The sequence below is a fragment of the Gnatocerus cornutus genome, chromosome 8 (genome assembly GCF_029298725.1).
Source record: "Gnatocerus cornutus isolate USDA-ARS CGAHR chromosome 8, icGnaCorn1.1, whole genome shotgun sequence".
NCBI lineage: Eukaryota > Metazoa > Arthropoda > Insecta > Coleoptera > Tenebrionidae > Gnatocerus > Gnatocerus cornutus.
This window is the reverse complement of record NC_142240.1, coordinates 15,737,363-15,765,139: the sequence shown is the minus strand read 5'-3', so window position 1 is coordinate 15,765,139 and position 27,777 is coordinate 15,737,363. Positions and strand designations below refer to the sequence as shown.

Genomic DNA, 27,777 nt, shown 5'->3' with positions numbered 1-27,777 from the left:
TTCATCCTTGTTCGTTTTGTTATTTATGTATTTGTAAAAGTAAAATATATACAGTGCGATCATTTATTGCGGTATATTACACCAATCGAATTCTGTCCTAGTTCGCGAATAATTTCCACTGTTTCGTCATCGAGTTTCCACTCGTCGTCCGTTTCTAAGCTTATTCGTCTAGCTAATAAATTATCCATGTCGATGTCTCTTGTTCTGCGGCGCCTCAGAACAACCACTAAAATTACCAAAACGACGACTCCAAAAAATACCAAAACTCCGTATTGCCACTCAAAACCACTTCGAGAGAAAGGAGAGTCTATTTCAAATTCGATCCACTCACTGAACTCCTTTAAATTAGCCAAAGACACAGCTCTGACTCGCACTGAGTACTTCCCCGGTTCCAAACGCGGAATTGTGTACCCGCACTCCTGACAAATCTCCGAGAGACACGCAAAAGTGACGTGACCCGTCTCTAGTTTCTTGTATTCGATTCTATGAGCCACGATCATGGAGTTCGAGTCTTCCGGCGCGCTCCAGGTGAGCGTAACATTTTCTTCTACGCGAAGAGTAAAGTTGGTGATGGCGTCCGCTTTTTGGATCACTGGAGTACGTAGGGAAACCATTACAGAACCGCCACAATGTCCCGTTTCATTTCCGTACGCCTTGTTACAAGCTTGTAGAAAAACGTTGTATAAAGTAAAGTGTTGTAAACCGAACAACCAGTATGAAACTTTGTATGAGGTATCATCAATCACGTACTCCTCTAGGGTACCACCAAGGGTAGTATTACTACTGTTAAGAGATCTTTTAAATCTTGGTTGATCGACTTCGTAGGCGTTGTCTTTACAGCCGTCAGAATTGAAACTATCACAGCTATGATCCAAACCAAACAGGCGCAGTTCTTCTTCGATTTGACACGAACATTGGGGCTCAACATGGGGATGTAGGCAATAATTCCGCTGTTGTACTAACGAAGCGTTGTCTCTTTCCATATAAACAGCAAGTTTGTAATGGGAAAACTCTCCGTTGATGAATATCGGTCGCCTCCATTTTAAATATACTGAAGTTGCATTTTTTGGGTTTATTGTGAAGTCTCTGGGCTCCAGAGGGTCTCCTATAGATGTCTTGAATCCATAAACGGGACTTTGTAGTATATTATTCCCTACAGTTTTAATGTAGTAACTATAAGACGTGAAAGGTATTAATTTGTTTAATAAAACGCTGTTGTTTTGAACAAAGATGCTACTCCAACCGTAATCTGACAAGCCTTCGTCGTCTACGAAACAGTCGCGAATTAAAGTCGACTCTAGATTAACAGTTCTCAGGTAGAAAACCGCGTACCCTAAGACATTCTTCTTTTCAATCCATGACAGAGTGACATTCGTGGAGTTGGTGTCAATGATCCTCACTTCAAACTCGGTAAAGTTGCACACAGCCAATTCTCCATTTTTAGCAGCGGTTACATCAACAGTGAAATTTTTTATCTGGGAAGGACACAGAATGGCGTTATTTTGAATCAACACCTCCCCGTTTTCGATCGTTATATTTGAACTGTTTTGAAACAACTCTTGAAGATTTACGTTTTCCGCCACTAAAAGTGCATAGTAAGTACTAACCAGTTTCTTCCCTTCAATCTTGGTGAGGTTCTTAAAAAACGCGAGACTCGTAATCGCGTTGGATCGTGATATTTTCAAGTAACCTTCGATGGTCTTTATGTTTCCAAGAGCGGTTTCAAGATCTTGAAGAGTCACGTAATCAAAAAGGGAGATCCTCAAATCACCTTCGATGTGGGTGCATCCCAACACAAGCGACAGGTCGAAAAAAGTTTTAATTTCAGTCCCGTTGCACTTTTTGACGATAGTTTCGATGCACGTGCCGTTTTTTGCTCTTATGTACCAATCGGGACACCTTAAAAGACAGGAGTTGTTGAAAACTGAAAACTGCATCGAGATGCATTCTGCAGGTGCGACGCATCTACCGAATTCGTTGTCGTGAAGTCTACAAACGAAAGTAATACAATTTGAGAGACGGAAGTTTCACATTACTTGTTTGAGGGACAGGCTTTGACGCAAGTTCCACTGTCATTGAAGTACTTGCATTGTAGGCAGTGCCTGGTGGAGTTGTCTTGTGTGCAGCCTATGCAAAGATCGGAACATGTGTTCGTTTTCACGGTTTGGCATTGGTAGTTATTCCAGCAGAAGCCTGAAACGGGGATTAGAGTCATTTTAGTAATTATGGTAAGCGCACCTTTGCATTCCATGAGACACGACTCATCCTCGCAATCCGAGGATTTGTTGTAAGTAACTTCAGGGACACCTAAAACCGTCCAGTTTAAAGTATCCACATAACAAAGACGCGGACAACGATCAACGTGTATATTTCCTCCTATTCTTGTCAAATTTGATAATCCTATCTGAAAAAAACAGTTTGGTCTTGTTGATAAAATAGAGTACAGACCTCTTCTAGATGTGGAATATCATACAAGATCAAAGCATTTCCAAGAAAGAGATTCTCTCCTTTAATTGAGGTGAGTTTCGGAAATATTGTCTTCAAAGACGCCAGTCCCATCACTCTATACACCATCAAATAATCAGTAATTTCGTCCAGATTTGCAAAACTTTTGTCAACATAGTCGCTGATATCGTCGCTCGGTTCTATCAAAACGACTTTCAGATGTCCCTGTATAACCCGGCAATTACTGAACTCTAGGATGTGCTCCGGAGTGTTGCGAACATCCAAAGACTTGCACACTTTGCCGTTCACCAAAGTTACCATTGAAAAGAGGCAACACAAAAGTAACATTTTGCAGGACTGACACTGAACATAGTGGAGACAAATTTGAGTTATTAAAATTATTGCCTCGGTATTAAGATGTTAAATGTTACACCCACGGGGGTCAACATTCAAAACGGGGAACGAATGAAGGTCAATTGTAGTGCAATTAAAAGATTGTTTTCTAGACCGAGATTTTGAAACTGGTGGCCGTTTTGACCGTCCTTTCATTTGAGGATATTTTACTGGCGCTTATTTAAAGATTTTCATGAGGGCTTGGAGGTGTTTTATTCAAATCTAGGAGCGCCCTCTTGCGTTGCTGGTGCAAGTTATTTGTAGAGTATCGATCGCAGGAAGTTGCAATGAATTTAAACGTCCTCCTCTAGGTGTCTCTTGCTACCTTTTTCATAAATATTTATGTTTTATTTAAAACTTTGTTAAAAACATGTTTTACATGCAAATCATTGGCAGTGTAGTGAATTTAGAAGTTTAATTTATAACTAGGACTTCACTGTGGGCGTTCAAACATTTTTTTTTCATGACGCAATCTTAGAAAAATAACAATCTTTCAAACTGCCGGTTTTTCTTGTGAACCCGGAAAATTGCTAGTTTTTTAACCAGTTACGTGTTTTTTATGTGGATTATCACATTGCGCTTGTGTAAAATTATCCGCGACGACGCAAACAATTAGAGACCTGTGTAAACACATTGTCGTAATGTGAGCCGAGAATAATAATGGAAAACACTTCTTTGGGTTTCTTGAAAAATATTTTATTTGTACAACGTTTACAAAATATATTTCGGGTGATATAAATTTACCTTTCATCATATAGGAATCGCCTTGACAATTAGAGGTACATTGAGTTTACAGAACATCAGTTGCGTTGTTTCGCTCCAGATGGATTATTTCGTTGCTTGTATCTAAGAAAAACAACGCGATTTTTTGTACACTTTCGTATTGCCTAAACTAACAAAATTTGGTTCCCCACTGAAAATAGTGAAAGTGGATGGAAAATCCGGGAGCGTTCACAAAAAGGCATGAAAATAGAAAATAAGACGGATTTTCCAACCACTTTTTCTTGATTGAATTCCATAAATAAGTAGAAAACATAGAAAATACTAGCCAACGAATCACTTGACGTAAAAAATAGGTAACATTGATCCCTTGGAATTCGTCATTAAGAGCATCCATCCCAATCACTCTAAGGCAGAACTCACTCATAATCCTAGTGACTAAGATTACATATCACATTTAGTTTAATAATTAACATTTAGGATGAATCTGAATTGAACAAGTATGTGGACGAGGGTGAGCCAGGGCTGATGTGATATGGCGATGATCTTCGCGATCTGTGGCGTGAAGAATGTGGACGGTTTAAGGAACCCGTGTACATGTTCACTTCGTCATCTGAAGCGCTATAGTGCAAAACATAGTCTTCAGGCAACATAGCCGGAGGATTATACACTCTAGGATGCGTATGTCGCGCCGCAGGTGCATCACTAAACGTAAACGCTACTAAACGGAAATCTTCGCCAACATGATCAGCCAACCTCCGCACGATGTCAGCGAACGTTGGTCTGTCATTCGGACGCCACATCCAACACGCCGACATTATCTCGTACATCATGTCTGAGCACTCGTCAGGTCGTTTAGGCTTTCCGCAGTTCTTCACGAAGTTGAACACTTCCTCGTTGGACATTCCTTGATATGGTTGTTCGGCCAACGTGGCCATTTCCCACAGCACAATGCCGTAACTCCAAACGTCGGAGTCGGAGGTGAAGACACCGTCCGCGAGGCTCTCCGGTGCCATCCACCGCACCGGAAGCAACCCAGCAGTGTCTTTCTTATAATAATCAGTCTCATAAACGTCTCTGGCCATGCCAAAGTCGCCGATTTTCACAGTGCGATCAGCGGCGACCATGCAATTCCGCGCGGCCAAATCTCGGTGGATGTACTTCTTCGCGGAGAGGTAAGCCATACCGTCGGCGATTTCCGCGGCCATGCGATATAGCTCGTTGGTGGTGAGGTTTTGGGACGGCTCGCGGCAACGGCGAAGGTACGATTTCAAATCACCGCGTTCCATCAGCTCCATTATTACTAGGGGAGGTTGCCCTCGGGACACGATACCGAGGAGTTTGATTACGTGCTGCGCATCGTTAAAGCTCTTCATGACGGAGCCTTCGTTGAGGAACTCCATTCGACTGGAGGTAGAGGCGCTCTCGTTGACTGTTTTTATCGCGCATGGGTATCGACGGGACTTGATTAAGCCCTCGTAGACCATGCCAAAGGAACCTTGACCGATTTCAGCGAGGATATCCACGTCTTTTCGGTCGATCTCCCATTCATCTTCCATGTAAATCGGACCGGCATAATCTGGATTTATGCTGGTGATCAGGTGGTTTCTATCGTCTAGGTGCTTCTTTTTGTAGTACCAATACATAGCGGCTAGCAGAATGAAGGCAATCAACAATGAAACAATGACCGATATGATGACGACAAAAGAAGAGTTCGTTTCTTTGGCGATTTCAAACTCCTTCCACTCACTGAAAGCCCCAGAACCACCATAAGAAATCGCACGAACCCTCACAGCGTACTTCCCTGAACTCAGCTGAGGAATCTTGTAAAAACCGTGGAACTCGTTGTGGGTTAAACATTCGAATCTTTGCTTGGAATGTTCGGAATCCGTTCGCTTGTATTCGATATTGTACGACACCAAATGAGAGTTCGGATCTTCAGGTTTGGACCACTTCAAAATAACATCTTTCCCATCGATTTTTACAACGACGTGTTTGATTAAATCCTCCGTGGTACTTTTTTTTGTTCGTTGAAAAGCCATTATCGAGCGACCACATTGAACCTCATCCATTTCTTTCTTACTCTTGATGTTGCAAGCAGTCACCAAAAAAACGTACAAGGAAAAAGGTTGCAAATTGGTGAAGATATACCACGTCGTGTTTGCTGGAATCACCACTGTATCCCTGTTTCGGACTGTGCCAATATCTCGGGCTGTCATTTTATCGGATTCTGGTTGAGAAAGTGCTTTTTCGTTGTAGTAGTTGGAATCATCAAGAAACTTCGATTTAGGCGGTCCAAATTCCCTTCTCTCATCCCTCAAACATAAGCAATTGGGTTCCTTTATCGCAAGCTTGGAAACATTATTGACAATTGGAATTTCTGAAGTGTGAGGTGCTTTGCAATAATTTCTTTGCTCGATTGTCGGTAAGTAGTCTTTTTCGTGGTACATACTGATGATATAATGGATCAAAACTCCATTACGTGTTTGGGGGGCTCTCCATGTCACTAAGATGCTCGTGGCGTTTAAAGCTTCCACTGTTACATCCACTGGCTCTGATGGTACTGTTGACGCTGTAGTGAATTCGTAAGTTGGTGTTTGTTGACCTTCATTACTGTGATTATTTTTCATGTAAGTCCTAATGTAGTACGTGTAGGTGGTGAACGGAGTCAAATCTTTTAGTACAGCGACGTTGTCGTGGACAAAAACCCCCTCCCATTTTTCATCGGAGCAAACATCATTTTCGTCGGTTGTCTTCCCCTGTTTCGATGTGTAAAAAACGGTGTATCCGAGGATATTGCCCTCTATCGCTGTCCATGATAACGTTATATTACTGGGATTGTTATCGATTTCGGTAACCGCCATGTCCTTTATATTACACATCCATTGATCACCGTTGGAATTCTGAGACAGCGGCGTGCTTCCCCTACCTTCGCGTTGTTGAAATTTTTCAATCTCTGACAAACACAGTTGGGGGTTGTCGACGAAAGTTAAATTCCCTCTTCGTATTTCTAATTTGAAATCATCGGTGATATTCCAAAGCGTCTTCAGTTTTCTATTTTCGTAAACAAAAAGAGAGGAATCGGTGTGATTAGTGAGGATCTCTCCTTCAATGACTGTGAGATTTCTCAAGAACTGCAGTGACGTGATAACTTTAGAACGCCCGATTTGTAAGTACCCGCTGATGACGACGATGTTTCCCAAGTACTTTTCCAAATCCCGTTCAACTTGCGGATCGTCGATACGAAGCTCTAAATAACCGTTAATGTGGGTACAGCCGTACATCTCCTCGAGACTTTCCAAACTGTCGATGGTCACATTTCCTGTGCAATGCTGCTTGTAGTCTTTTCCGGCGTAAAAACAACCGCCTTCAACAGTCGGGTCTCGGTAGTACAACGGCGGGCATTTGTTGGTGCACGTACCATTGAATGCCCAAGTATCGTTGAAGGCAATCTTGCATTCTTCTTTCGTCCAACATTGTTTGGCTTCTTCGCTCACGACCCTGTCGGAAAATTTTCAATATGTAAATCGGATCGTGGGTTTACTTACTTTGATTTCGGGCACTCGGTAACGCAGTTTTCACCGTCTTTGTAATAAGGACAATAGTTTGCCTTGGTCCTTGATTTCTGACAACTGTAATTATTCCAGCAATGTCCTGCAATTAAGAGCAATTCAAGATCTAATTTTACCGACGTGCAGCGGCGACACTAATCAGTGTGAAAGACTTCTAATTGAATTAATTACTTAAACTGTTTACTTACCACCACACTCGTTGGGGCAGAATTGCTGCTGACACATCGCGGCTTGGTCCATTGGATGGTCTAAAACTGTAGCTCCCATGGCCTCCCAGTCTATGGTGTCAACGTAACAGAGATTTGGACAACCGTCAACTTTGACTCCACCACCGATGTGCACCAGATTAGTCAGACCAATCTAAAAAAAGGAACAATGTTAGCGCGAGGTCCCATTGTAACGTAAATTTTACAGTTATCAGAGTTGAGCATTTCGCCTATCAATTACTATCAGCAATCTGAGCGTGACAGACATCCATGGTTGAATTTTTATAAGAGGCCAACGTCCTATTCATGCATTTTAAGAGCGGGCAATTTTCATTAAGATCAACAAAATTAAATTCGTGGAAGTTATTACTTTTCGTTTATATTAACGCCTCCGGAGGACTTACTCTAAATGAGAATTTGATCATTTGGGCTCTGATAATAGAAAATTATTCCGCGTTATTGAACACGTGCTTGTTTCTTGATAGAATGAGATTAAAATGATTTGCATTTTAAGAGTCGAAACTGATTCGTTTTGGTTCAATTTTTGTGGATACTTGGAACTTCACAAGGTGATAATTTCAACGCTCCCACCGCCTGTCAAAATTCTAATTGTGCAATTAGTTTGATCACAGCTTACGCCAACAATGCATTTATTTATAATCATGCGCCAAAATAATATTTCCTATAATCATCAGTGGTCCTCAATTATTCTACCGGTGTCATTAGAAATGGCGTCAAGTCAGACAACCTTGACTTTTTTTCGTATTGTTATTATTATGATAGCTTTGCCTTTACAGTATAAAATCGACTTATCAACCATTTCGACGCTTATCTTTATTCGTCCTTGACATCAATGCCTGCAAAGGCAGGAAAAAATAATAAATCCAGCGTTGAAAAACTTTATTTATGAATTTTATGATACACCGTTAGTTGAAAAATCCGGTTTGCGTTCTGTTTGTGTTCGCAGATCCAACTCTTCATTTTATCATTGAGCTGAAAAAACATCGTGACGTTCGCAGCTCTGACGTTACCTCTTTAGATTAGAAAAATCTCCGAAAATAGAAATGGAAGCGATATTAAATAAACGACATTTTGAACTCGCTTTTTTTTGTCTTGCAAAAGTTCGTTCACCTGGGGCCCCCATCATTTGGTAAATCGACGACGCCGACGGAAATTCTGGTGCTGTGCCAGCAAACAAACGTTTTCCATATCGACGTTCCAAATGAAACTCCACAAATCAGCTTCTAGTGTTGTTGATCACGTACAGATCGGAAATACGGACGTGGAAACACGTTTCACATGTTCAGTGTCTTATTTGCGTGGCCCGGCTTAATTGTTTATTATGAAACATGCCATTTGCGGGCAAGATTTTCAAAGTCGTTCCCTGGGAGAATTTTAACGATTTTATTGAAAGTTCTGTTTACTTTTGCTTCAAATGTGACATGAGAATGTTTCCTCCGGCGCCTTTATAAACAAACAAAAACACGTTAAATAAACAAAATTCAAGAATTGGGAAAGACTTTTCGGAGTTTCACGATATAATGTTGAATAATTTTGTTTTGTAAACACTTTTAGGTGCGCGAGCTAAACGGCTAAAATTTCATTAAAAAAAAAACGAAAAGAGAGAGCAACGGGTCGGATAGCTCGTCGGAATGATAAGATCTCAATCTTCTCAATGACGCATTACAATAACAATTTGATACATTAATTCATGACTTATATGGGACTTTAACAAATTGAACAGAGTCGAAAAAATCAGCAATTTTGATTTGTGACTAGAATTTCGTAGAAAAATCAACCCCGTGGTTGTAAATAATATCGCAAGTTATCAATGCAGTGACGTTTTATTTCTGAACAGTGCGCTTTGTTGAGTTACTGTTTTAACAGAAACAATAGCGAATTACACTTTTCATGAATAACGATGAAGTTGCAGAAAATGACGCGGCAGCTGTAGACGATTTCTACCTCATCGCAGTGGTTTTACAAAGACAAAATGACAGTTTTGGATGAATGAAAATAGAACTTCTTTGTTCCAAGTTGAACAAATTAAAAATTCCGAAACGTCCTGAGAAATGTTCGGTTCGATTTTTAAAAGAAAATCTCATTTGTAATTAAGTAACAAATATTTACTCAACAAATCTCTCGGAACGGATCAAGCTTGGTTAAATCCCGTGTTTTATCCAATATTTTATGCTTAAATCATCTTTAGAGCTAAATGTTTAGATTGCTGTTGATCATTCGAAAAAAATTGCGTGCAAAGTTTTTTTTTGTTTTAACCTTTAGGGAGGTAAAGGTTAATAAAAATCTTTAGCCTTGAAAAACAAACAATTACAACGAAATTTTAAATGCTAAATGAGTTCTATATTTAAAAACCTTTAAACAATGATCATGAAAAAAATCTAAGCATTTGAAACTATAAAAATCTCGTAAAAAGCTTCGACAACATTTGGAATCCTAAACATTACCATTATAAAATGAAACACATTCTAAGCCGATAGCGAACCGTCAGACAGATTTTTAAAATTTTGAAATTGAAAATATCGGCAATTCTTGAAGGTCTAACTCATCAAAACTATCGGATAAAAATCCTAAATATGCGAGGAGTTCAGAATAAAAAAATAAAGACAATAAAGACAGAAAATTGCATTTCTTCGTTTCAAAATTAAGACTACCTAAACGCATTTCTCTAATGTAATTATAGCTGACACAATTTTGAGATGTTTTCCAGCGCTTTGTTTTGGTAGCCTCTTTTTCCCATCGTCAAAGTTTGTTTATTCTATCTCTGAACCTTCCAGAAATCCAGTACACAACAGAAAGAAGTCTTACTGGTGGAATTTCAAGAAATTCCCGTCTCCCAGACATCGATTAAACACTCCTAATGTAAATTTGAATTATATACGACATGTTTAAACCAAATGAACGGCAGTATTTCCCCGCTAATTAAGACCGGCTTCACCTGCCATATTACGGACCACGAAACTGTCAAAACAGTCATAAAGCAGAGTCCTGGAAGAGCGTTTAAAGTTAGAAAAACTCTTAAATTTTTCAGGATAATTTACTACGAGCGCCTTGGCAGGATAAACTGTTTTCGCGATTACCGTTTTATTTATCTCCGTAACTACCAGTTTCTAAACAATAAGTCGTTCGATTTTTGTGCAGCGTTTATTCCCTATTGTTCGTTGCAAGTTTTGATAAGAAAAACCAAGTTGACATTTTCGCAGACAAATTTCTAGGAAGTGCAGAGGTTCTTCACTTGCGAGTTCAGCATATCATGTTTTTAACACGTTTTGTTCATCTTCAGGTTTTTTTTGCGAGAGGGAAATCATGATTAATCACCTTTGGGAAAACTCGGGGGTTGTGTTTATATCTAAATTGAAATGTGAGCCCGCTTCAATAATCCCATTTACGTCAAAATCTGATCCCACAATCGCTTTATTTTTGTTTTCGTCACGAATTTATTTCCGAAATGAAATTCACAGACTACATGAATTATTGATCGAGACGATTTGTTGAATATTTTACGTTATCTACTTCATATTCATTTACAACTGCTTATCTGATTCATTCTGTACGAGATTTGCACTTTTGCTCAGTCATTTTAGTCGTACAAGTGCTGTCAACATAAGTTTAAAACATTCAACCTTGCTGATAATGCCAAGTAAAAATCATTGTTGAAAATTAGGGTCACTGGGCAACAACATGAGTAATTTGAACGTACGTTATTGCTGTAAACTAAATAATAGAACTGACGCATACTTCTGGGGTCTATTTTTCGCCGGTTAAAATTATGCAGTTACCAAGTTAAGTGATCGTAAAATCACCGCAAAAATGCACTGATGACTAGCAAAACCGCCAAAGAAACCGACATGTATAAAATTACTCAAGCACGACGCACTTTCAAGTTTCACATTTCTCTACAATCAGCTGCTAGAATTTTTATTTGACAAATACGCGGTGCGTAAATATTGACCACACTATGTCGAAATTAAGTCATTTTGTCTAATTCTGACGGTTTCCTTAATTTGTTTATTTTATTCCCAAACAAAATATTTGGTGTGGCGGAAAATTTTACCGCTGCAAATATCAAGGTTTTCTTTTTTAATCAAAGTATACAAAACTGTTAAAATAGGACTCGAGAAGTGTAGGAGTGTATTAAAATTCATAACTTGTGAAGTTTGGAAGACGTTTTTATTTCGCTTTTTTGCATACAAATTAGAAAAAGATTTATGAATGAATTTTTACGCCTAAAACTGAATGGATTTCAAGTTATCTGATTTCTTATTCAAAACATTGTGGTGGTAACGCACAACTTGAAATTTTAAGTTCCGAAAGCTCCGAACTCAGCCATCCACAAATATTTGGCATGGTTTCAACTGCGGTTTTTACATTAACTTTGTTGGCTCTACGGGTTTTAATACAAGAAATACATTTCTGGGCTTTTTCGCCCGGCACTTTCCCATAAACAACGAAAGCGAAAGTTACATTTATTCTCCAAATATTTATTCAAATTGTGAACCGCGGAACCGGGCGCGCTAAAACGGAATCGTTTTGTTTTCCAATCGATGACATCATTTCGATGTCTTGTAATCAATTTGATCGACAGTAATTTGCATGTTCTATATCTCCGTGTAAGGGTTCGTTATCCAGAACAGTTTCCAGCTGTCACACTCGGGATGATAACACCATTTATCCTAGTTGTCTCGTCAGGTGCTCTATTGAAGAATGGTGGATTGCGGTTTTTAACCCCTTGTCATATATTGTCTGGAACCTTGAATCGATGAATACAAACAAAATGGAAATTTCCGAATGTGCGAAGGTGATAGATCTAACACGGCAGTTTTGATTCAAAAATTTGCGTTGCAGCTACAATTGCAACTGAATTAAGTGGTAACATTAAATCACATTAAACTTTATATAGCTCTTTTATGTGTACTTGAAAATGTAGGAATAAAATCTTAACGACTAATTCGCGTATGGAATTGCACACTCTACCTGACTATAAAACGGTGGCGGTACAGAATTATGACTTCAATATTCAATATCCGCATTATTCTGTAAACAAAGTTGGTGCGCAATAAATTGGCAAATATTGCTTCAACGTTCGATCATTTGATTTTCTGATTTGAAAGTTCACAGGAAGCATAAAATATAAGTTTCATAGAAGGAACATTTAACTCTTTATCGTAAAGAATTTCTGGAACGGTTGCGCAAATGTGTAATAGGTGGAACTGGAAGTTTCTGCAAACTTACGTAATCAAGGCGTGAAGTTTGCCCCGACACTGATTTGTTTTTCTACAGGGGCAATTCCTAATCGCCGGATAAATCAACGACGTTTGACGACCCGCTGTCAAAACTAAATGTTTTCAGGAAATTTTCTATTTAAATTTTGAATTTAAACACAAAATTGGTGCTTATCCAGTTTGTTCGAAACTGGTACGCAGAGTTTAGCTTGGCTGTGAACTATTTGGAACACAAAACCTGAGTTTTTACATGTCCGTAACAGGTGTACCTACTATTGAGTTTTACGATTACCGCCCGATTCAGAAGTTAAATAATAGAGGAAAGTTGACATTACATATTCAATTGTGTTTGCTCAAAAACTTTTTCTTTGTCCGATAAACTGAATGGAGTGCATGATGGTTAAACGACCCAAAACTTCGAAACTTAGAGCCGCCGATCGAATGAACACAAGTTCTTGTATTGAATTTAGTAGTTAGATGCATTTTGTGGAATTTAATGATGTAATATGAACAGGCTTTGATGGCCGATGATTCGCGATAAAAATGTTCCGATACGAACTCTGGTTGCGCATTTTAACACTACTGAGAAGCAGAATTGTTGTGAAGGTGCATAAGAAACAATGCATTTGTCGCCCAAAAAATCATCTTTCTCGGGTGTATTAACATTTTCAATGTACTAGTTTAATTCCTTCTAATGTATTTTAATAGATTCTTGTGTTGGTAACGCATGGTTTACGGTTATTACGTGAAATGGCTCGCATTACAAACTAAACCAGCAAATCAGCTAAACAATAATAACACTGCTTGCTATCAGAAGGTTTTTATTGAAAAATCTACTTTTAGATAAGTGAACCAAGGAATAGCGAACGGATACATGGTGGGTATTTCGTTCTTTGAGGTACAGTAAATGATTGACAAAGTGCAAACGTAACCTCAAAGGAATGTTAAAAGAAAACCAGTTAAAACCCATTAAATACCCCAAGTATGATTAACAAACTCTTTAAGACAACTATTTGGGCGTCGGGGAACCAATGCATCCTGAATTAACAAGAGGAGTTAACAAAGTTTTATAATACAATGATTGTAGTTTGCAATTTTGTCTCAAAACGCTTCAAATCTGGTACACATAGGTTTGTAGGTTCACATACAGTATGTCCCCGGATTGAGTTCACAAGAGGGAAAAAAAGTTTATTTTCCATTTTACAAAAAAATGACAAAGGAATAACATTTTTTGCTTATTTCAAAACAGATAAATCTGCAATTAAAATTTCAAAATTATTAGTTTGTACTCTTAAAATTATTTTTTTCATTATTTTTATTTATTAAATTTTGTAATCGTATTTCGTAATTCGTATTTCGTATTTTGTAATCGATTAAATAATAGCAAAATGTGGATTCACAATATCAAATAGTGCGTTAAAAATTAAAGAAAAATTTACCCAATAATGTGTAAGTATTAAAAAATTGGAAAAAAAATGCAATTGCATCCTTAACAATAATTGAGAAAATTCGAAACAGTCTTAAAGAATTACGAATTAAAATAGAACTATGTGCTAAAACAGGTAATGGGTCAATCAAAAAGTGGAAATTGGTTTGAGTTAAGGAACAAATTTTATTCCTTTGACATTTTTTGCAAAATTAAAAATAAAAAAGTTCTTTGTTTTTTTTTGTTTTTTTCGATTTTAAAAACACAGCTTGATAATATTAAAGTTTTAATTAAAGATTTATTTATTTTAAATTAAGCAAAAAATATTATTCCTTTATCATTTTTTTGTAAAATGAAAAATAACGTTTTTTTTCCTCTTGTGAACTCAATCCGGGGACATACTGTATAACAACAATTACACCCAACGATGTAAATTAACACTGAATATTATAGATAAATTCATGTTTTTTCTAATAAACGACCACAAAAATACACTTTTTCAATGACAAATTATGCTTCTCCGTTGCCATCTTTCCAACGATCGCAGCGCCACCATCGGTCATTTTTTCGCGAATTGCAAGTTTGCTTGCTCCTATTAAAGCAATAGTCAGACAATGGTTTAATTTTCTTATTTGGTTTCTCAGAGTTTTTTTTGATGACAGCCGATTTAATTTTCTCCATAATTTATCGAATTGGGGAGAGATTTGCATCAGCTATGTATACAGGGTGTTATGTCAGTAACCAGCAATGTTAGCAAGGTGGTAGTAACTGAAATCTGTAAGGATTTTTTTCTGCAGCAGTGGAAGAACATAAAAGTAACCCATCGCGTCTCAGTTTGGATATTTGTAAAATTGTCACACCTGATATTTTGTAACAAAGTTGATGCTTTATTAGTTACATAACACCCTGTATATGGGGCTTGTTCCACCGAATTTTTCGCGTGTCAAATTAATAATAATAATAATTTATGTAGGCCTACAAACCGAATGAAAAAAAAACATAAAAATTAAAATTGATAGATATCGATTTGCAATTCGAAATACAAACAAAACATTCTAGTGTTCAATATTACTATGTCAGCTTAATTACATGTGTACAGTTTGTAGAAATTTTCGATTAAATTGAGAATGATTTAGTATGGTCCGGCGAAATTGGCCTCGAACTTATAGGTCAACAATTCGCATATTTCGTTATTAAAACCACCCTTTCCTCAATACAAAAATTATATCCCAACCAGGTAATCAAACTGAAAATTACTGCTAGCTCAAAACTTCAAACGCGATTCATTCAAAATTTATGAAATGTATAACTCAGTCGAATTTAAATATGTAACGCGATTGTATTGTATTGAACTATTGATTGAAGCTTTGAAATTGTCTACTTAAAGTGTCTTTAACAAAAGTGTCATTTTATTTCGAAGGAACTTGGAAATTTTGATGTTTGTCTCACAACTCTTTTCGTAAGTCAGAAAATTTGTGGTCGTTTAAGAATTCATCCATCTCCACATTGTCAATATTTCAGTGGAAAGTTCATGAAATTGCGCGCTGAAAATGTCATCCCCGGATTATTGACACGCCAAACCTGGGTAACTGATCCACCCGCGTTTTATATAACAAAAACATGAATTATATATAAAAAAAAGAATCTAATTTTCCCAAGGGAAACTGCACGAAACTAGCTTCATCTAATTTACAGTTCGATCAACAACAAACCAGGACTAGTTAAATGGAAAATGATTAATTAAATAACTTATAATTACAAAAGTTGCAATTGCAAACAAACATCCCAATTAAAAGCTGCCACATTAAAAACGAATCCCATCTTAAAGCTCGCAAATGAAGTGGGTTTCTTTGCCCTCTAAAATATTTGCCGGCCTTGGATCCTTTACCAGCACGTTAGGCAATAAAGTGGGCGCAACACTGTAATTGGATCGAAATCGTAATTGAAACGAAATCAGTAAAACAGTATTGCGTCAAAATGCATTTGTTGGATTGTAGGTATTTGCTTAAGTAATGAACCATTTAATTAAACTTTGGTTGTTAAGATTACAGACGGATCAATAGTGATGTTTTCCAGATAATCCGGTTTATCGCAGCTTAAGCTAACTACGCACGTGAAAAATCAGGACCTGGCTTTACCTGGGTCAAGAACGTGCGTCTGAGTTGGATCAAAACACCATACGTCTAAAAATCTATACAATTGTTTGTGTATTTTATGGTGTTTTGTAATTGCAGAGTTTAATTCTAGTCGCGTCGTTCCAATTGCAGTTTGTTGTTGGTTCTGCATTTGAGTTGGTCACGCAAACTATAAAATAAACTTGTTATTAACATGTCTGTTCCACATCTTTTGTTTGGTTGAGGGTACGAAGGTCGCGTTAGTTTTTCTGGAAGTTTTCTTTAATATCCTTTAAAATTTTAAGAGTCGTCATAAAAAGAAGAAGCGAAGGAGAATAACGTGAATTTTATTGCGCTCTAGCTGCCTGAGGGTGATTTATTTTCATTGAAAAACACCTGCAATATCGGCACTGACATAATGTTTCCTTACCTTTGTCAAGGGAGTTTGCACATCCTTTGAAAGGAGCAATATTTTCAAATAAGCGGCTTTAGTGGTAGGTGACAACCCTAATAACGCTTAAAAATATTCATTTCAAGAAAATCAATTCGAATCCTTGCTACCGTAACAAAGTCCCGAAAAAAGCAATCAAGTCATTAAATAAAGCTCTCAGCTTACCGGAACTACGAAATTCTTTTGATAAAACGCAAACAACTTGACGTTACCCAATTAGCACCGTTTACACATTCTCTAAAGTCTTTATTCATGATCCGACAAAATTGTGAAGGATTACGTTCGGCAAACAAATAATCGAGAGAAAAACAAACAGCAAAACCACAACGTATTAGGCGTGACTGCTGCCTTAAATCCATTTTCGCGAAGATGTAGCCCATAAAGCGGCTATTAATACAAACAAGGAGGCTCGTTTTGTCTCATAGTGGCGAATCATCACTCACTTAAATCGCAAATTAATATCAATTTATAAATGGCAACTGTAATATAATTTGCAAATTTGCATCGTAGAAACGTATGTAAACAGGAGTTGAGTTTCTTTCGGTACTGATAAGAGCGGTGTTGCGGATGTTTTATCGGATTTTTGTCTCTTCACTTCCTTTCATTGTGATAATAAAACGGGGGGGTGATTCAGTTAACTGCTATGTGATTAAATGGGGCTTAATTATTCCCACGAGCGGGTTCAATTACTTTCAATCACGATCGGGTTTTTTTCTACCCTGCCCTCACACTTAAGACTCCAACATTGGATGTAATTATTCTAGCACGTTTTCTTCAATTAAAAAGGAAGCTTTTGTTGATCGGAAAGTGTACAGCTTATTTGTGCTTTTGATCAGAATGTTGCGGCTGACACTGGCATTTAGAAACTAGCAATACTAGACGCTCGGAGTGTAATTAGTGGCTGAAAAGATGTCCTTTTTGGGAAGTCTCGTTAGAATGAAAAAACATCAAACAGGCCGCTGCTGATTGATGGCAACTGGAGATTAATTACAGATTGTTTGCGACTGAATTTCAACACTTCGCGTTTCTAGCGATGACTTAGAAAATATGCAAGTCTTGGCAAGGTAGACGAGCTAAATTAGCATTTTTGCATATTTAAATATTTCCGAAACCAGAAAAAATCAGTGGATTGCAAAACTCATAAAGATATCCAACAGATAAATTCAACTTACCGGACCTATAAAATGCAGCTAAGCGTAAAAGGATAAAATATTCAGCTCAACGGCCCTCACGGAATATTCAGGAATTCCAAATTACGAACGAATACAGCACTAAATTTATTACAAGTGAAATATGTAAAACTCAGCAGTCGTCTCAGCTCAAAAGCAGATCACCGGCGGGTGGGAAAAAAGCCAAATCACGCAGGCAGTTAAAATATCTCTAACTACTTGACTATAATTAATTACCCATCAAAATGAGTTCCTTTTTTGCAATGTAAAATAAGTCGGAATTTCATTTTGAATTTGCAATTTCTAAGTTCTGCATGGAAAATAAGTTTCTCATTAATTCTATTAGCATCTGCATCCGCTCTGACAACTACAAACTTAATCAATAAATATGTTCTTTGAGAAGCAGGTTTTTATCCCTTAACATAAAGTTAACAAGTTTAAGCTCTTCCATGCTCGTACAAATTAAATTAAACTGCGAGGAAAAGCAAAACCACTGAAAATCTATCATCCATCAGAACGCGCGGCAAAAAATGTTTTTTTACCAGGTTTGCAATTAACTTAACTGCTGTTGCAAATTCCAAGGATAACGAAAGAATGAACTTCAGATTAGTTAAAAGTTTTAATCAGGAAAATGTAAATCTACAACGTTTCAGGAATTGTGATGATAAAGGAAGCGGAATTTGGTTAAACGAAATTTAAAGGGGAGTTACCGAGATCCTGGCATTTCTTTCAACGAAAGTTTCTAAAAAATGGGAGTTAATCTGAGCGAAAACGAGAACAATATGAGTGCAGGTCAGTCGAAATTGATTGAGATTTATTCTTAGAAGCATTGCGCCTACAATATTGATTTAGTGGATAAATTCTAAACCGTGTCCTAATTAACAATTCCTTCGCTAATCCTCGTAATTTTTTCGCAAACAAATGATTTAGTTCATGACGAAAAAAAAACAAGGTTATCGTGATAAGCAATTATCAGCATCCAACAAAAATAAAATTCTATAATCATCAACAAAATTATAAATAAAAATGACATGAAGATCGACGAAATTTGACCACATTCCGCAACTTTTCTTGAGATATTTTCACGAATTTTTTGTACCTGGATGACCTCAAGATTCACAACGGAACATCTCCATTCTACACACCCATTGGTTGTGTAATACCAGCAAAATGTGGTGGAAAAAATGACTCATGGGTCAATAAACCCACAACAGCAGTTAGTGGGTGTTAAAAATGGAGCGTTAGAAAAAAAAATTAAAAATCTGCGAATAGTTAAAAATTTCTGGTGGCAACGACCGGTCTTCCGGTTAATTAGCTTGACCACAACAATTTTTTGTTGCTTCACGGATAATTAATGTTGATGTGACAGAAAAGCATGCGTTCGCTGATTGTGTACGCAGGTCACAGAATCCAAAATTTGACGTCCATCTCTATTAATACCATCGAGAAGTAAAAATAGCGAGTTTGGCACGACCTTTACATTTTTACGACACGACAAAAAGGTTGCTGCATTTTCCGCATTTACGTGCAGCCCTCGAGTTCCAGTGAACTGATTAAAATTGAAATTTTATAAAACTTCTCACGTCTTATAATAATTTTTAATGAGGAAGCGCCACGAAACTAAAGAAATCTTTGCCAACATCGCTATTCGCTGACACGACCATTTTGTGGTTCAACGTTCTCAGTTTTACTAGCTTCAACTTTGTATTTTATGACATGAAGAACAATGTTACCTCTTCCAGGTGCTCCATGTCGAATATAATCAATGCGAAACCTTCAAACAGGTTTACTCCTTTGATTGCTTGGAGATTCGGAAACAATCTCCCTAAACTCTCCAATTGGAATAGTCTATACACCATCAAGTAATCTCTAATTTCGATCAATTCTGGAAAAGTGAGATGGTAGTCACTGTAATATTCAGTTCGTTCCATTAGAACGATTTGGAGATGGCCATCGATGATGCTGCAGTCACGAAGGTGGTACAAAGCTTCGGGGTGATTTCTAAAATCCATCGAAGGACATATTGAACACTTCACAAACACAAAACACGTTAAAAATTGAATCAAATTGGTTAAAATTAACATCGTTGGACTAAAGACAGTGAGGAACTGAAGACGTTGAAGAAAAAGAGGTGGCTTTTTGTGGTCTGTTTTGTAGACGACCATCATGGTGCCCGAATTTCTCATGCGAAATTGTCGACACTGATTTTTCGCCAGATAAATTCTATTTTTGAAAGAGATAACGATGTTTGGGCCTAAAATATTACACCATCTGGAGCTTCAGATTTTTCCTCAGGTTTTTTTCTCTCCAAAGCCTGCGGGTAAACAAAACGCACAACGAGGTTGAACGACATTTTTTTGTTCAGTCACAATAATTTATCAGGAAAACATCGTAATTAACTCTATCGTACAAAAAGAAATGCATAATAATTATTGGTTGTGCGTATGCAAAGCAGCGATAAAAATTTATAGTACTTTAATCTAAAATACTTGATTAAACGTAAATGGTTTTAATTGTGGTCATAACAAACTGGCAGTGACATGACAAGATACTCCAACCCTTCATTATGCGAGCATTTTGTTATTAGATTCATGCGGAACTCGAAGTTACGATTAATTAAGAAACTTCGTTCAAATAAACGACTTTTCTAAAGTACTGGAAAAAAAACGCGTTTCATGTTTGTACGCACCCTCAACTCCATTTCACAAGGATGACGTTTACAAAATTGGATGTATCAAGGGTGAGTCTTGTCTAAGCCGCCATTTCCATCATCCATCATTACTTTTTGTCAAAGATTAAATATTTGAGCATGACTCGTCTGGGATGAGACAAACAACCAAATCCCTCTGCAATTACTAATGTCCTTTTGATGGAGTCGTGGTCGGAATTATACCATTTTAATGTTGGTCACAATATTAAAATTCGGCAAACTGGTATTTTGACAATAAACAATGATTTCGCCTCGAGACAAAATGACGAAATCGGGAATAAAACAGGCTTGCTTAGTGCGTAGCAAGAAGAATAGAATGTCGGGCTCAGCACGAACACACCAGCGACCCGTAAATCATAACGGTTTGGGAATGAATTGTAGTAAAATGCGAACATGTGTCATGTTTATGTCCCCTGGTTAAAAATAGAGTTTATTAGTAATAATAAGTTCCTTTTTTCGACTTTTGCGGACACGAGTAAACAAACAAATAAATCTACGAAATTGATATTGCGTGGTTTTGACACGCTTGTATTCTTCCTACTTCTTTGCCAAATTCTCGTGGAAGCCTATAAAAATTGCCGAGCCACTAATATACCATTTCATGGGTAATTACGGATTTAATGATTGGTTAACTAGCAGTTTGTACCTCATTAATGGAGAAATGATTACATTCATTTTCTTGTCGCTTTTGACGTATTAAAGTCACTCCGGAGACATCAATCTTGGAATTTCTAATTTTTTTTGAAATGGCAGCAACCGGGAAATGTGTGAAAAAAGTCATGCAATCATTTAGTTTTGTGTCATCGTATCAAAGTTTCTCACATGTTAATTTATTTTCACTTTCCTTGGTATCTATCCTGTTGATTTTCCGGTTTCAGTTTCGTTTTCGGAGGTTAATATTCTAACTTTCTCTGTTTTTCAAAATCGAATCGTTTCTACTGTTTTGTTTTACATTTCAACACATTTCTTATCTGTTTATTCCAATTATTGTCAGATTTATTACTTTGTAACTTTCCTACTTATCATAATTCAGGGGTCAACTTTGACAAATTTAATTTTCCGATCGCTTCAATTTATCACAAGTTTTTCGAAACTTCGATTAGCAATTCCGCTGTTGTTTTCTATCCATTTACTATAATCCCTCCAGTTACAAATCGGATCATGTTCCCGGTCCATTTAACGCAGCCTTCGCTTCAAAAATAGGAACGAAGGTCTTTTAATTAATTACCATTAGAAGCCTGTTTAAAGTTAAAAACGCATAAACACCTGAGGATAAAAATAAATTCTTCTCTTCACGTCATCTAAAAATACACTCACACCCCACGAAGGGTGGAAAAGGGAATTCGCTGTAATTTTAATGGTTTTGGGGGTACTGCGTGTTGGTGGAGTTAATGCGTGTATGAGATAAAAGCGCGTAGTAAAAATAAACAAGAGGTGAAGAAATAAACTAAATTAGAGATCTCAATTTCTAGTATTTCGTCGTCGATCTTATTTACTACGCTATTACTCATCGCTGCCCTGCCAGCGTTGCTACCACACTCCCCTCATTCATTATTCCCCAGAAGATTACCACACTAATGTTGGATGATAAATGTAGTCCCGAGTCTCATGTGACCGTTTTGTACGATAACATACCAATCACTCGTCGAGTCTTAAAAAGCGGACAGGATTTGGTATTAAATTATGATATTATGTACCTGACGGGAAGGATCAACCAAACAGACCGTGACATGCTTCCAGAAATCCCATTGTAGAGACGAGGTAGTTTCTTGTTTATAGCAAATCGATGTTGCACGTAACTCTATTAAAATAAACCAACAAAATTACGGACGCGTAGTTGGGAAAAAATGTGCATTTCAATGGGATCGTAAAGCTTTTCGCGATTTTATCTTACGGTTCGGAAAAGTTTGAAGTGTGAAATTATTAGTCTGGAAATTTAAAATATTCATAAACTTTGAACATAAATTGATTGCCGTCTAAAATATTTGCCCGACAGCTTCAAATGTACGATCAACATCACATTTTGTAGTCATTGTATTTTCGAATTTTGGGGTGAACGGATATATCGAATTTCCAAGCGTCAGAAACGTGTTTTCATTATTTTGTAAATGCTAAAGTTTGTAGTTTGATAATTGCTTTTGACGCAATAGTCTTGCCTGCGAAACAGAATTTTGGATGTAGTTTGAAATGGATTATCGCAAAAGTACTATAACTTTTCGGTTTCTGTTTCTTTGTCTTAATTTTTGCCGACAATGTGGGTCAATCAATAAAATATCCATGCCAAAATACCCGAAAAAAACAACGCAATTTTTATCTTACAATCCTCTAAAATTTCCCGAAGTTCCTCGAGATATTATCAAAATAGGTTAAACCACTGCGAACTGAAAGCACCCCTTTGTAAATCAGAATGAATAGTATATTTTAACACAGCCCCTTTCAAAAGAAATTCGGGGCTGACCGATACAATGCTATTCATGCCAAAGGATTATTTGCGGATCTTGGGGAGTTAACTTCGAGACAATAGGATCCAAAAACCAAAATTAAATTACAAAACTTTATGTAGTTGCTTTTGCAGTTTATGGAGAGATATATAATTTATAATCATCACGGGATGTACTCCTGAACCTTATAATGCTTGAAATATTACGGAATGTCATAATATAAGCCCCAAAGAACTGAAAATACTAAAAATTGAAGCACGCGACTTTTGTAAAATTCCTATAACGTTGAAGTAATTCATTTTATCGCAAGTTTTTATCAAGTTCTGTGACATTCTTTCCGTCTTTGAAATTCAGTAGTCACAATATCTCAAAGGCTTCAGATTGCAAAGATTAATGAGACAAGTAATTAAGCTTAATTAATGAATGAAAATTGATCGTTCTAGATTTAAGTGTCAATTTAATTAAAAATTCTTTGTGTACTTCTAATTTGATTGTCAATTTAAGATCTACAAATATTGAGGTATTTTTATCAACATCGCTTAATAGCGTTCGAGATAACATTAAGAAACCGTCTGTGTACTTAAGTTATTGATTTTAGAGGATCGAACATGTGGCTTTGAGAAAAAATGCGTCGTCGATTCCATGGGTACCGAAAGAATAGAAAGTGGCTCATTTTCCCCAATTGTGTAAAGACAGCTGGAGTCGCATTACATGGGCCACCGAGGTAGTTTTTGTGGTGAAAACGTTACAGTCTGAAAGTCTTTGTTCCTTTTTTCGTTAGAAGCTGATTTGTCGATTTGGATCGCTGGGTTTATGAAATACCTAATCGGAATGTTATCTTGAAGTTGAAAATGCTTATTGTGTCAGCTAAAACTCGTTATTACTTTCGTCAAGGAAAACCGTAAAAGTCGGTGTTAAAAACAATGCTCGCATAACTAGCCTTTCCCGCCTGAAACTGAATCTACATCAAACCTCGACTTGAAAACATCCGGTCCAACTTTTCGTCTTTCACTCTACACAAAACACACCTCTTCTAAGTGCGGCACTTTAAAGATGATCAGCGCGAATCCCAAAAACAACTTCCTTCCCCTGATGGTCCTTAAATTCGGAAAGATTCCCCGCAACGTGGTCAACTTCTCCACACTAAACACAATCAAAAAATCCAAGATTTCCGTAAGTTCCGGAAACGAATACTTCTTGAAGACATTTTCGTCTCTTTCATTGTGGACCAACACGAACGTCAAATTGCCCGTGATAATTGTGCACCCTTTTAACTTTTCCAGGACCGAAGCTTCGTTTCGCACGTCCATTGATTGACATATTTTACCTTTTGCACCAATGGGGTTTATTATCAACCCCAACGCGATAAGCACTAGGACGCGGTGCATGGTGTCGACGACCCGCGTCGTCGCATACTCGCGCACTCTTCTCCACGTTCGGCGCTTGACTGAAATGAATCGACAGCGTTTTCGTTAGTAGTGTTGTGGAATTGTGTGCCTACGCAGGTCAGTATTTCCACTTAATATAGGTCAGAGTAATAAGAATGAGCACGTCGCGACGCGTTTTTATTTTCACACTGAGATGCTTGTTCAGTAACTGTGACGTAACGTGGGAGGAGTCTGTTATCACGGGTCAATTTTACGAGATTGCGAAAGAACGCAACATTGTTGCTTATCAGTCATCCGACGAGCTTTATTGAAAATCATCAGATCATTATTTTGCGCGCTTCCTGAGGTATATAATCTTCAAACCACAACAACATGACATGTACCGGTCGTAAACATATCAAGTAAAAGTGTTATCTGGAAAAAAAGTTGTATACTGTTGTAAATTTTGAATTCACCTTTATCCAAAAGGTACATATTTGATTTCCGTCTGATTGGTTTTACAGTAAGTGCACGCCACACAGTTAAAGTTGTAATTACTACTAACAACTGTAATAAATAGTGCAAATTGGCTTGAAGAATTCCACAAGCATTTATAAAATTGTGTAGATAAATAATGGGTACTTGCCATTAATGAATCCTTCCTTAAAGGAAATTAATAGAACATTGCACCTTAAAGTTTACTGTAATCAAGTTTTCATGGCGCCAGGTGTTTCAATTCCCTATCTTACTTAGGAGGTGCTTAGGAGATGCCCCAAAAGCGGCTCTGTTTTTTCTGTACGTACTGCCAATTAATTCTCCAAAGAGACAGATTCCAATTACATTATCAAAGCCGGTTTGAGTCATGATTCCTTAAAAATGGGTCATGCTTGTATTTATTTTACGTATCATTGATTACCTCTGTCAGTCGGTAGCATATTAGGAGCGCCAGCATTTTAAACTAGATTTCCTAGGAAGATTAGATTGGGAACATGTAAATAAACTTCTGATTTTATTCCTGGCGAAATAAAAATTTTTCTCCGAGAAGGGATTAGATTACTTAGATCTAAAATGTTTTTCGTGTTCGCACTTCCTCTCGAGAAAAAATTTTAGTTAAAAACATTATTAAAATAATTATTTTGGTCCGCTGTGTGACGGAAGGATCCTCATTATAAAGACGTTAATTTCTTTCTTAATATTTGTGTTGGGCCATGACCATCTGTTCACTTCTTTTATAGTTGCGGTTTGGGGTTTACCATCAACTGTTACAATCATTAACTCTCTAAAAGAACCTTAATCTATAAATATTGTTAGTTAAGGCTGCAACCGAATTATCTGATTTCTAATGACAGTTTTGAGGATTAGTCGAACACGAATCTGATCCAAGCTCGTCCAAGCATACAAATCTTTAATGAACATTCTGAGTCCCAGCATTTGGATTACTTTATCATGACTATAAATTAATTGAGAGGTTCGAACAGGGAAATTGGCTTAATTTCCAATGAAAATACTTTTTATATCTAAATAATTAATCGAAATACATTATGTTGAAATAAAAGTGACAAGACTTGAAACAAATAGATCAATATTGTTATTTACGCAACAGACAGTAAAATATTACTTCGATTACTTATATTCAACAAGAATGCAAACAATAATAAAACTCCGTGCCTAAATAAGTTCTGGATGCAACTCAAAAAAATTACACAATTTTGTTACTTTTATTATAACTGTCAGATAGTTGCTCCTCTATCCAAGGTAAAAAATTCTAATTAATTATTCATGTGTAACAACGGAACGGAATAAATTATTCGTTAACTGTCGTAATTTTCATTATTATAGTCATTCTGTTAGTTGTGTTTACAACCATATATTGCAGCCATACGTTTTTATACACATAAATAAATGAATACTTAATAATATATCAATGTTTAATCCACATTCTTAGACTAAATATCGCACATTAATATCCGTCAGAATTATTTTCCGATTCATGGAATCGATTCAGTGCTTGTCATGAGGTACCACGGACTATGATTTTCCAGTATTTAATTTCTTGGTCCGGAAATGTATGATTATCTTTGCATGGCGCAATAGCAAGTTAGTAATTGAAGGCAGCATGCTACGAACTCTCTCTCGAAAAGATCAGTCCATGAATTTTTCATAACGGCGTCACTTTCAAAACTCGACAAAACTGTGTGGATTTCCACTTGTCAAGCAAATAAGAACACTGAAAAAATGTCTGCGTTTCATTGAATAATTCAGGAGCGTTTTGAATTCAATTCGACTCTCAAAAGACGTTAGCACGGCTAATACAATCAGATTTGAAGGCAATCTGTCCATGAAAAGATAACTTTCACAAGAGAACCAGTTCCATTGTGATTTTCTTAAATTGTCAGGTTTTTATTCGCTTCAATTCGTTTCGTTTAATTCTGTTATGCTTATCGTCGGCGGCGACGAAAAAATATCGACTTTGGCGCCTTTGATAGCCTGTGTTCGTCTTGCAGCAATCCGAACACTTTCTTTTATCTATGAGTTTTTGTTTTGAGAGGTCGAAAAAGTCAACGATAAGCTTAAGAAGACGAAAATTTATTTGCAAGGTTACTGAAAAAAAAATTCTGTTTTTAGGAGTGGAGCCAAGAATATGTCGACTCTTATTTGTGGCGTCCTGACAGGTTTGTCCTAGTGTCTGTTTTACGAAACTGGAACATTTTTTGCCTGTTTCTCATTTCAGTCAGCGACTCCTGCTTCAGCAAACAAAAACAAGACACTTCCGGTCCTCAATTGCTGCAACTTTTCCGAACTGAATTCCCCAAATCCGTCGTTTACACGGATGTAGTTCCAGACGACCAACATGAAATAATCAATAAACTCAACAAGTGGGTGTCCAACCGCTACAGCATAATCCTCACCACTGGCGGAACCGGATTTTCACCCCGAGATGTAACGCCGGAAGCTACAAAAGCTGTGATTGAAAAGGAAGCTCCTGGAATTGCTTATGCCATGATATCGAAAAGCCTGGCAATCACTCCAATGGCGATGCTGTCAAGAGCCGTGTGCGGCATCAAGGACAAAACTCTTATTATTAATTTTCCGGGAAGTGCTAAGGGCGCTGCGGAATGTTTCGGTTTTGTCAAAACTTGCATCCCTCATGCTCTGGCGTTGATTGGAGACCACAAAGACAAAGTTGAGGCTACACATAAGGAGTTACACAGCAAAGTTTCCACCAACAACGTGGCGGAGCGACCACGACACTCCACATATCCGATGGTTGAAGTCAACACCGCCACCGAGTTAATATCCGAACATGCAAAAGACAATCCAAAGGCCACCGAACAAATTCCCATCGAAAAAGCTCTCCACAGAGTGTTAGCTAAAGACGTGCTCTCTCAAGATGACGTTCCTTCCTTCGACGCCTCTGTCAAAGATGGTTACGCCGTGCGAAGCGCCAATGGCGCTGGTCCTCGAAAAGTTAAAACGGCCTTAGGAGCTGGGGACGCTGTAACTCGTCAATTTTTAACCCAAA

At 37.3% G+C, this 27,777-nt stretch overlaps 3 protein-coding genes across 5 annotated transcripts in view; 1 reads left to right on the top strand and 2 right to left on the bottom strand.

Moving 5' to 3' along the window:
- cin (Molybdenum cofactor synthesis protein cinnamon) overlaps positions 1 to 27,777 on the top strand; it is a 29,690-nt gene that overhangs the window by 111 nt on the left and 1,802 nt on the right. The window contains exons 1-3 of one of the 2 annotated variants that reach the window (XM_088044442.1): positions 24,303 to 24,392; positions 26,880 to 26,926; positions 26,986 to 27,752. In XM_088044442.1, the coding sequence (XP_087900568.1) occupies positions 26,896 to 26,926; positions 26,986 to 27,752 (798 nt within the window). In that variant the 5' untranslated portion in view covers positions 24,303 to 24,392; positions 26,880 to 26,895. Of the gene's footprint in view, positions 1 to 24,302; positions 24,393 to 26,879; positions 26,927 to 26,985; positions 27,753 to 27,777 lie in introns of those variants that run through there. The other variant, XM_088044443.1, reaches the window with a different exon arrangement.
- LOC148170352 (insulin-like peptide receptor) lies at positions 14 to 2,819 on the bottom strand. The gene is made up of 4 exons (XM_088043223.1): positions 2,449 to 2,819; positions 2,239 to 2,404; positions 2,037 to 2,193; positions 14 to 1,989 (listed from the first exon to the last, which is right to left on the bottom strand). Exons 1-4 carry the CDS (start codon positions 2,791 to 2,793, stop codon positions 60 to 62), a joined length of 2,598 nt encoding a protein of 865 aa, XP_087899349.1. The 5' UTR covers positions 2,794 to 2,819; the 3' UTR covers positions 14 to 59.
- LOC148170351 (insulin-like peptide receptor) lies at positions 3,510 to 24,293 on the bottom strand. Of its 2 annotated transcripts, none has more exons than XM_088044440.1 (4): positions 23,916 to 24,293; positions 7,319 to 7,490; positions 7,107 to 7,212; positions 3,510 to 7,059 (listed from the first exon to the last, which is right to left on the bottom strand). In XM_088044440.1, the coding sequence occupies exons 1-4, from the start codon at positions 24,273 to 24,275 to the stop codon at positions 4,035 to 4,037; spliced, it is 3,663 nt and encodes a 1,220-aa protein (XP_087900566.1). In that variant the 5' UTR covers positions 24,276 to 24,293; the 3' UTR covers positions 3,510 to 4,034. The 2 variants fall into 2 exon arrangements, with proteins under 2 accessions (XP_087900566.1, XP_087900567.1); XM_088044441.1 differs by lacking the exon at positions 23,916 to 24,293 and adding an exon at positions 7,543 to 7,596.